This window comes from Chlorocebus sabaeus, chromosome 14, assembly GCF_047675955.1.
Source record: "Chlorocebus sabaeus isolate Y175 chromosome 14, mChlSab1.0.hap1, whole genome shotgun sequence".
In the NCBI taxonomy this organism is placed as follows: domain Eukaryota; kingdom Metazoa; phylum Chordata; class Mammalia; order Primates; family Cercopithecidae; genus Chlorocebus; species Chlorocebus sabaeus.
In genome coordinates, this window is record NC_132917.1 from 9,929,427 (window position 1) to 9,940,113 (window position 10,687).

Genomic DNA, 10,687 nt, shown 5'->3' on the forward strand with positions numbered 1-10,687 from the left:
GTATCAAAGTGCAAACTCCCAGTGACACTTCAGAGAGCAGCTGACGAACTAGGAGACCTCATTACTGAGTACTTCAGGGCCAGATTACTGGAGAAGATGGAGTCTATAACTTACTAAATTAAAAATTGGATGGGCATGCTTACACTTCACCTTATTGTCGAGTTTCTTGGTATGTTCTGAAGTCAGTGGGTCCGTGAGTGTTGGAATGTAAATTATTTTATGAGGACAGCTGAGGTGAAATTTCTCCCAAATTATGTTTATATCATTATAAATTTTAGCCTTTCCAATGAAAACTAAATACGCTCTGCCTCTGTCACAAATCTTCTGTGGATATGTGTCTATGTGTGTTTGAAGATACCTTTTCCCTTTTGATTTGATAAAACATTCAGTTGATTTTAGTGGAAATACACACAGCAAATTCCTTTACATAAACTGGGATTCTTAGGCAGCGTGCCCTGTTGTATCTTACAGAGTGCTACACTTGGAGTGTCTTACACAGAGGCGAGGGCTCTGTGGCCTCATCCAGTCTGTATGTAATCCTTTGACCTTGGCTTCCTCTTTGTTAATTTTTTTTTTTTTCAGTTTCTGATGTTAAAGTACCACTGCTTCCCTCTCACAAGCGACTGGATATCACGGTTTTCAAACCCTTCATTGATCTCGATACTCAGCCTGTCCTCTTCATTCCTGATGTGCACTTTGCCAACTTGCAGCGGGGCACTCATGTAGGTAACCAGGATCCCAGGGGAGGCTACCAGGAAGGAAGGCATGGCAAAAGAAAATTCTTTGGCATTATTCATGGGAAATAGAAGCCAAAATTGAGTGAGGTTTGACCAGTTAGTCAGCTCTTTGGAATATTCTGCTGGGGTGACATGATGCCCGTGCAATAAAAATGGTAAGCATCGTTGATTGGAAGGTGCAGTGCAGCCTATCAGCTTTATTCTGTTTGTATTCATTCATTCGTTCATTCTTCATACCTACATATCCTAACTCATTTAAAAGATTCTAGAATAGTCACATAATTTGGAGTTTGAACCTGTGATCTTTTTTGATTTAACTTGGGGGAATACCTAGGTTAAGGAGCTCCCATAACATAAGAACATCCGAAGGCTTTTCTTACGGTTCCAGTTACTGAACCATCCTTGCCACGTATAGTTACCAATGGCCATGTCTTGGCAGCTAAAGCTAAATTTTAAAAAATAGTCATTCCCTGTTTTGTGGCAAAGGCTTACAAGAGATAGGAGCTTCAGTAGAATGAAGCATGGTTTTATGCTGAGTGCAAATAAATATCAAAAAGACAGTCTTTCACGCACTTTGTGGACAGATTTATAAGGACTAAAGATTTATCAGAGTTCTTGGAGCCGTGGCCAGTACGTTTAGTTTCTAGTGGGAAGCTGGAGGTGAGCAGGGGTTAGCATACTGTTTTTGTGAAGGGCCAGGCAGTAAAGGTTTTCGGCTTTTGGGACCCCGCGGTCTCCACTGTGCTGCTCAGCTCTGCCGCACTAGCGTACGTGTGGCCATAAGCAGCATGTGAATAAATGAGCATGGCTTTGTTTCAGTAAAGACTCTATTTACATAAACTGGCTTTAGACCAGATTTGGCGCAACCACTGAGTTAGAGGAGTTCAAGACGTCTGTAAGAATCTGGTTATTGAAAAATAAGGCTTAAGGATTTTATGTTAGATTGATCAAATTCAAAATTATTTCCATTTTAGGAATAATTCATTTATGGTCAAACATTTTGAGCATACATTTGAAAAGCAATCTATTTCTTTGGTCTTAGGTCCTTCCCATTGCCTCCGAAGAATTGGAGGGTGAAGGGTAAGATTTATGTTTTGTTTTGTTTTAATAATGGAAAAAATATCAAACTTGTAGAAAAACCGCAAGTAGAGTACAAAGAACTCATTTTTCCCTGAGCCATTGAGGATAAGTTACCAACCTGATGGCCCATCACTCCTGAATATCGTGGGGTATATACCCTAATATCCTAGCAACAAGGACATCCTCCTGTGTCACAGTTACTCACATTGCTACATTCGCACCAATAATGTCCTTTATAGCAAAAAAGGATCCAGTTCAGGATCACATGTTGTAGTGAGTTGTCATGTTTATTAATCTTCTACAGTCTAGAACTAAACACTCCTTAACTTTTCTGACTAAATATTTCTGAAGATTACAACCAGCTGTTTTGTAGACTCTTCTCAGTTTGCCTGTGTGTGCTGCTTTCTCATGGTTAGATTCCAGGCCTGGCAGGGATGTCACAGAGGCGAGGCTGGGTTCTCCATGAGTCCTAGCAGATGGCGCTTGATGTCAGTTTATCTGTTACTAATGGTGTTCTTTGGTCACTTGATTAAGGTGGTATCTGCCAGCTTCTCCACTGCAGAGTGGCTCCTTTGATAATAAGTGTTGCCTGGGGAGGTGCATTGTAGCTTTGTAAATATCTCATTCCCCATCAAACTTTATTTACTCGTTCATTTATGGTTATCAGTATGAACTCATAGTTTCCTGTTTTATTCAATAAGTTGTGATTCATTAGTCATTTACTTTGATGCGCAGGTTGTCCCAGAATTGGGCTCTGCCTTCCTGTGCCGGGCAGCCCCCTACTCAGACACTCTGCCTAGTGGAGGGGGCTGACACTATCCCTTTTTGGGCCATCAGAACCTTCTTGATGGCTCTGGGACTTTTTCAACAAGGCAAAGATTCTTTTTGTTTTTATTTCATTTTACTTTTAGAGACAGGGTCTTGCTCTGAGGCCCATGTAGGATTGCAGGGGTGCAATCACAGCTCACTGCAGCCTTGAGCTCCTGCCTCAGCCTCCCGAGTAGGCGGGACTACATGCACCTGCCACCACACCCATCTAATTATTATTGTTGTTGTTTTTGTTATTATTATTATTGTAGAAATCCTGGTCTCAGGCAATCCTCCTGCCTCAGCCTCCCTCTTTCTGTTATCTACCCTCAGAAAGGTGCATCCTGATGGAAAGAACCAAGGTTTCCATGGGAAGTTCATTCCTCAGCATCCTTCTTCCCTCATGTTCCATCCATTCCCAGGGCTTAAACCGTCATACTGGGGACATTCATGCCCCACACATTACCCACCGTGCCTCTCTCTGAAGGCGAGTCCTGCACTGCCCCTTGGATTCTTAGTGTTTCAGGCTTGAGTCCTGCAGGCACCTTCACTAGATGGCTGCTGTGTGCTAGGAACGGAGATGGCAGAGGCTCAGAGGCTCAGCCCCAGCTCCCGAAGTGGCCATTCCGCTCCAAATCCAGCACTCCCTCCCTTCACTTTCAGTTATTTACCTCTTCTCTTGCTCGCCATGACAGCACCTGCTGGACCCTCCATGCCAGGTGCCCCTGGTAGACAGGCGCTCGATCTGAGCTTTTCTCTCCTCAGACTCTCCTTGGTCTGTTCTCCCCTTCTGGCTTCCATGACACCACCATATTTTAAATGCGTGGAGTCCTGTGCTCGGATCGCACCAGCCTCTCCTTCCCCTGCTTTTTCTGCTTGAAGGTCCTGGAGTCCCCTCCAGTCTTGACCACGCTTTGGGGACCACACTCTGTCTCACAGAACTTTCAAATATTCCCTCTTCCCTGCCATGTAAAATTTAATTCCTTAGAACTGAACAATCAGGACATTCACGGTAGAGTCGGCTTCCCAAAATTTCTAGATATAACTTCTTGTGGGCCATTCTGTTTGAGCCAGGCTGGCCCTACGTTTTCCTGCTCACACTTCCTAAGTGTTTTGAAACATCATCTCCTTTGTCACTGCCTGTACAAGGTTATCTCAGATCCTACCTCCACCATAGTGTTTCCTGAAAAAAAGCACCCAATAGCCAGGCATGGTGGCTCACGCCTATAATTCCAGCACTTTGGGAGGCCAAGGTAGGAAGATCGCTTGAGCCCAGGAATTTGAGAACATCCTGGGCAACATAGGGAGAGCCCATCTCTACAAAAATAAAACAATTAGTTGGGCGTGGTGGTGTGCGCCACCTGGGAGGCTGAGGTGGAAGGATTGCCTGGGCCTGGGCGGTTGAGGCTGCAGTGAGCCATGATCCATGATTGCACCACTGCACTCCAGCCTGAGCAACAGAATGAGGCCCTGTCTCAAAAAAAAAAAGAAAGAAAGAAAAAGAAAAAAACCAAAGTGCCTCATCTTCGAGAAGGCAACTTTATCTAATGAGAGTGCAGATAGCTGCAGGGAAGCTGAGTGTGGTCCCATGTCTGCCTGTAAATATCCATGAGCCCTGGAGTCAGGATTTTCCTGCAGCCCGATTTTTCATCCACAAATAAGGAAGCTGGACCAGATAAAGAATGAAAGTCACTTTAAATCTAGTTCCATGATAGGCTCTAAAACACCTTTTGTTGATGCAGCTGGTTAAGTTGAATCGCTAACGGCATATTTTGGATCACTGCAGCTCTGTCTTGAAAAGGGGGCCGTACGGCACAGAAGATGACTTTGCTGTCCCTCCCTCTACCAAGCTGGCCCGGATAGAAGAACCAAAGAGAGGTGTGTTGGTTTCCATGTCTTAGTGGGAGTTTTAAATCAGAAATGGGTTCGGAATCTATCAAAAGCATAAATGATTCAAGCACATTTTTTCCAGTTTCACTTGCTTGGGAATTCTTCCATCAGACCGACATCTAGCTTGAGCTAGGACTTACAGCAAAGTGCAGAGAAGCTGAAACCCATGTTCCTTAAAACAGAATTGAGACTGGCTAATGCTTGCCATCCTTGATGTGAATGTGGTTTTTATTTTGGCTGGTACCATGGTCTGTTTCCCTCTTTTGCTCATGTGAACTGTATCCTTTTTTCTCTCTCTTTTCCCTTTGTCATTCGTGGTTGGGGATTGATTAGTGCTGCTCTACGTTCGAAAAGAGTCAGAAGAAGTCTTTGATGCCCTGATGCTCAAAACCCCATCTTTGAAGGGCTTGATGGAAGCTGTAAGTAGGATCAACTCTGTAATCCCCTGTACAAAATGAAAGGACACATACATAGGATTTCACTGAAACACTTTATCAGATGATCCAAATCCTTTGTCACACCTTCTGGAATCCTTGACACCTTTCTTGAGTCATCGTGCATCCCACATTTTATCCTCACCCAGGGATCTTAACTCACATAGTCACTCAGTCATACCTGTTCCACTGAAGTGAATGCATGTGTGATGGCCTATGAAATCGTTTAATTTTTATATACGTGGTTAAAGGGAGATTGCCATTTAGCAAGCCACTTAGAAGCTAACAAAAATGATTTTTAATCAGGTGCAATCTTAGAAACTTCATACATAATAAAAACAGTGGCTCCTCAGTCTGCCTTTGAAACTCCCAATCCTAGGAAATTACTGAACTTGTATCAATACCTCACCACAGCCTATTGCAGAGAAAGTAGATGTGTAACCAGTGATGGCCATATGTCCATCTTACAAGGATCTTAGCATGAGGCTGGAATAAACTGACCCCATGCTCCCTGTGGGGATATCAGTAAGAGAGGAAACGTGGAAGGCTGCTATGTTAATTTCCTGTTCCGGCTGTGCCCTGGAAAAACGCATGTTAGCAGCACTGAGTGCAGATATTTACCAGCCTGTCTCCTATAGACCGTAGAGATCTTTAAGCTCAAAGTGTGTCCATAATTGGGCTAAAAGCATCTCCCCTAGCTCCCTCTGATGACTGTAGTATGTTGAACTCATTTAACACATCTTGATAAAGGGCTCACTTCGTGCCAGGCACTGTGGCGGGCACTGGAGTTACGAGCGTCAGTGACAGTGCTGAATGGAGTTTGTGTTCTAGTTAGGAAGACAGAGACACCAAAATAAGCAAAGAAGTTGAGGTCATTTTTCAGGTACTGATAAGTGCAATGAAGACGATAAAGCGGGGAGATGGGCCGTGGGTTTGGGGAGCTGCTGTGCGGTCTCTCAGCCAGGCGGCCCAAGTCCACGGTTGTCATTCAGTGCATTCCTGCCTGCCCACAGCCCAGGCAGTGCCGTTCCCACTGTCGCTTCCTGCCTCCTGGGATGTCCCCTGGGTTTCTCTTTTCTTGCCTTTTGATGACCCTTCATCATATCTTAAGAATCATGCAAACTGGCCAGGTGCGGTGGCTGTAATCCCAGCTACTCAGGAGGCTGAGGCAGGAGAATCGCTTGAACCAGGGAGGTGGAGGTTGCAGTGAGCTGAGATCCCACTACTGCACTCCAGCCTGGCATAGCAAGACTCTGACTCAAAAAAAACAAAAAAAAGAATTGTGCCTACTCTGATTACAGGGAGAGAGGAGAGTGAAGAGGATGCAGAGTTACTGGACCAGCATAACTGTTCATGGCTCACAAGGAACTCATGACAGGTCTTACATATCAGAACACAAAGTATTATCCTCTGGTACAGAAAAGAAAAAGGTTTGTGTGGTGAGAACTCGGAGCTAGGGTCTGGTCTGAAACACATGTGTTTGGAAGGTTGGCGGGATCTACAAGTTCGCCACCTGAAGCTCCGTTTCTCAGCGCCACCTTGAGCTTTGCTCTGTGGCTTGAGGTTAAGCTGGTGATGCCAACCTGAGGATGGTCTGGATGACAAGTGTAATGTTTGATCTAGAGTGAATCAGCTGTTTGCCCATTCTCTTTTAAAATATTAACAATCGCCTCTATGCCCTGAAAGGAAGACAGCCGGAGTTTACACGGAGAAGCTCATTACAGCGAGGGGCAGCCGGGCTGAAGAGAGGTGGAGGCCCCCAGCATGCGAGCTGGGGCTTTTCCATGTCTTTGTGTCTGCGTTTTGGAAAAACAAAGTCGAGTGACTATGCACATATGTATATATTTGTTGTTTGGTTTCTAAAGCCTTGATACAGGGTTTTGTAATTATTTTTCTTTCCTCTTTTAGATCTCAGACAAATACGATGTTCCCCATGACAAGATTGGGAAAATATTCAAGAAGTGTAAAAAGGGGTAAGCAGCCACTGTGTCCCGTCTGAAGGGCTGAGCGAGGAAAGTGCCGATGCCCCCCGCAGTGCCAGTGACACGCACCCCCCAGTGCTGTTGACACCCCCAGCACCAGTGTAACACCGTGCACGCTAGTGACACACCCCCTGTGCCAGTGTGACATGTGTGCCTTGTGTCCAGTCCAGAAGCAGCCGAAGAAACCTGGGTGCTAGAATGTGGCTTTTCTAAATTGTATATGAAATTACTTAGATAAAATTGATCTGCCTTGAGGAGATCTTTGCGTATTGTTTCTCCAAGTCACCTTCTTTGCCCTCCACATGCCTGGCAGCAGTGCCATGGCTCCACACTCCAGGGCGTGTGGCCAGCGCCACTGAGGATGGCCAGGGCAGCACCTCCGTGCGTCAAGCCCGTTGGAGCCACGCACTGGGTTGGGCACGTCCCACGGTGCTGTGCTGGGTCTTCACGTCGTCTTTCCCAGCTGGTCTTAGGGCTTGTTCATAGTTTATAGACAGTCGGCTGAGGCTCAGAGCTCGAGAGGCTTGTCGGAGCCACGGTTGGTATCTGCTCCCTCTGCAGCCCATGCCCTGCTCTACCTTCCTGCCTAGGATCCTATTTCCAAGTTATATCATATTGCTGCTTTGTCCAGAAATTAGTATTTTTAGTTCTTTTTTGTCTGTCTATGATGTTCGGCATGGATAAGCAGTGGCTAGCATAAGAATTTTTTGGCTTAGTTTTAAAACAAATTCTAATGGGAAATTTCTAGATGGTTCTAGTGGAAAGAGTTGGACTTAATAGTAGTTAATTTATTTTTGTTTGTTTTCTTGTTTTTTTTGTTCTTTATTTTTTGTTTGATAATAGTAGTTCATTTAAACTTGGAGGCTAACTTGCTGGAGTGTGCAATTTGTCAGGGGGCTGTGGCTTCACATCGTGTAAGTTAGTGTTATTGATGTGCTTTTGCTTTATTCGTTTAGAGATGGTTTCACTCTGTCGCCCAGGCTGGAGTCCAGTGGTGCAATCGTAGCTCACTGTACCCTTGAACTCCTGGGCTCAGGCAGTCCTTTCACCTCAGCTTCCCAAGTAGCAGGGACTACAGGCGTATACCACCATGTCCAGCTAGTTTTTAAATTTTTTCTGTAGAAATGGGATCTTGCTATATTATCCAGGCTGGTCTCAAACTCTTGGGCTCAAGTGATTCTCCTGCCTCAGTGTCCCAGAGTGCTGGGATCACAGGTATGAGCCAAGTACCATTTAGCAAGTAACTACTATTAAATACATGCTGGAGATAGTAATCATAAATAAGCTAGTATATTTCATTTTCCAAATGCTGTGATAGAAATATATCACCTGATTTCCTCCTAACTCAATTCTCTCAACAATCCTGTAAGATGGGTACTGCTATTATCCCCATTTTATAGATGAGGAAGTTGAGGCTTAAGGAGATTTAAATAATTTGCCTCACATACCGCAACTAGTAAGTGGGAGAGCTAACAGTTAAATCTAGGTCTGACTTCAGAACCGAGTGGGAGTGAAGTTGGCTTGTCTTGTCCCTCCCCATCCAGGATCCTGGTGAACATGGACGACAACATTGTGAAGCATTACTCCAATGAGGACACCTTCCAGCTGCAGATTGAAGAAGCTGGGGGGTCGTACAAGCTCACCCTGACTGAGATCTAAAGGCCCGCAGGCCACAGCTCCCCCAGAGTTCAGTGCAGGTGTTTCTAGATCTTATGGTTTGGCAAGTGCAGGTAACCCCAGTCAGCCATGTTGCCAGCACAGCTCTGTGTCAAGGGAAGGGGTTCCTTGCAGGTTGGAGGCGGGGCTGCATCTGGCTTGGTGGTAGCATTTAATCTATTGCATTGGCGTTTTTCAGATGAAAGAGAAATCCATATACCATTATATTTGAATGTCCTGATATATACAGGATTTAAAGTGAAAACTTTATTCCAAGAGTTAACAGAGTCTCTGGGAAGCTTTAGGACATCTGCTACGTTATTTATCAAAATATTGGGATATCTGTCTTGTGCCTACAATGTCGTGGGCCTGCTCGCTAGTGGAAGTCAGAAAAGGCGATAGGCTTGGCTTTAAGATTTCATGCCCTTGCCTGAATTCAGTACAACTCCACTGCCTCAGGTTAGTGGGAGCGCACCTGAAGAGTACAGGGGTGAGCCCTCTCTCCCTTAACCTCTCACTCCCCACCAGATGTTTACTAAGCAGGGCATGTTACTGAAATCTTCCTTTACAACTTTCTTGGACATATCAACTGCCTTTCTCATGAAGAATGTTAATGGGTTACAGTATGGATTCAGTTGAGATAAAGCTGCATTGTATATAAGTGCAATATATTTTTGAAGGTCTGTAAATGTGTACATACATGTCTTATATAAATATATAATATATAACTATGGTGTCTGTGTACATATAGTGAAGATATGCAGTAAGAGCTACCTTAAAGACTTGCCCTAGACAAAGGTTAAGTTATTTTTGATGACGTATACCAAGCAGATAGAATACTGTGCTTAGTGAAACCCACTAAAAACCTTTTTCTCTGTTTTTCCAAACACAGTCATTCTGTAGCATAGCAAAACCTTCTCAAATGACAGAGATTCTGTTTGCTATTGAGAATGTTGTTAATTGGATTTCTGCACTGTTTAACAAATGAAGTAAAAGAAAAACACTACTGCAATCACGTCTTTTGTTATGCTAGTATCAGTCAGATGCACTTAGAGTGAAGAAACACTGTAATTACAGCACACAGATTGCAAGTATTGTGTACCAAGTGATACAACTCGAAATGGGGTTCTCATCTTCCTGTTTTGAGAAATGATTGTTTTTTCACACATCAGAGCCTTCGTGCTTTGATTATCTTGTATGTTAACAATTCTAGAAAACATTCATGAATTTATAAAAATACGTTACTGTGGCAGGGGAACATTTTGTACACATTTAAATATATAAAAATACTAAAATATGGAATTTTATAACAAAGTCACGGGTATCTTTAGGTTCAGGGAACTAGACTAGGTCATTCGTGTAAATGGACTGGTAGTAACAGTCTTAGGTTAAAGTATCCTAATGACGTATGGGAACTAAATTGCTGGTTTTCTAAGATAAGGTATGGGATATGGGTCATATAACTATTTTATATTTTTTATGAAATTGATTTTGTCTTGTGTGTTATTTTTAATTGTATCATTGAAGATGTATTTTAAACCAAAGGGATTAAATTTTATATGTCTATTTCGTAATATGTCATTTCCTGTTTTTCAGTTTGACTTTGCTTTGCTCAGTAAAACATGAGAGCTGAAAAGCATCTCATCGCTAGCACTTTCTCCTTATTTCTTAATGTGTGTGCTCAGGTCGTTTCCTTCGTGTTAACTTTTCCTTACTGATGCCTGAAATGATCCACATAATTGTTAAGTCAGGATCCCTGAATGATTTTCCAATTCTTACCAAAATTTAACCACTAAGGCTGAATGCTTTCATACCTAAAATCTTGGTATTCTTAGTTTTTAAAAGCCTAACAGAAAATATTTAGTTAAAAAATTTACCAATATTTAAATCATCAGAATCTCTAAAACAGGCGTCCTGAACGTATTCCAGGGTAATCCAGGGCCTGCATATGGTAGACACTAGAATGTATTTTAAATGGATACACAGATTAATGAAGTAAGCTCCCTGGTAGAGCTCCTGGGACATCAGCACTTTTCACAGTAACCCTCGGGCCAAAGTGAAGACTCTCCTGCAGCCTGGGTTCCCGTTCACTCAGTGGTTC

The 10,687-nt window shown here is 43.4% G+C and overlaps 1 protein-coding gene across 3 annotated transcripts in view; it reads left to right on the top strand.

The window, feature by feature from the left end:
* GRHL1 (grainyhead like transcription factor 1) overlaps positions 1-10,157 on the top strand; it is a 51,042-nt gene extending 40,885 nt beyond the window's left edge. For 2 of the 3 annotated variants that reach the window (XM_038006563.2, XM_038006565.2), the window contains exons 11-16: positions 583-722; positions 1,780-1,817; positions 4,411-4,502; positions 4,848-4,933; positions 6,857-6,921; positions 8,475-10,157. In XM_038006563.2, the coding sequence (XP_037862491.1) occupies positions 583-722; positions 1,780-1,817; positions 4,411-4,502; positions 4,848-4,933; positions 6,857-6,921; positions 8,475-8,589 (536 nt within the window). In that variant the 3' untranslated portion in view covers positions 8,590-10,157. Of the gene's footprint in view, positions 1-582; positions 1,818-4,410; positions 4,503-4,847; positions 4,934-6,856; positions 6,922-8,474 lie in introns of those variants that run through there. The other variant, XR_012095198.1, reaches the window with a different exon arrangement.
* The last annotated feature ends 530 nt before the right edge of the window (positions 10,158-10,687 follow it).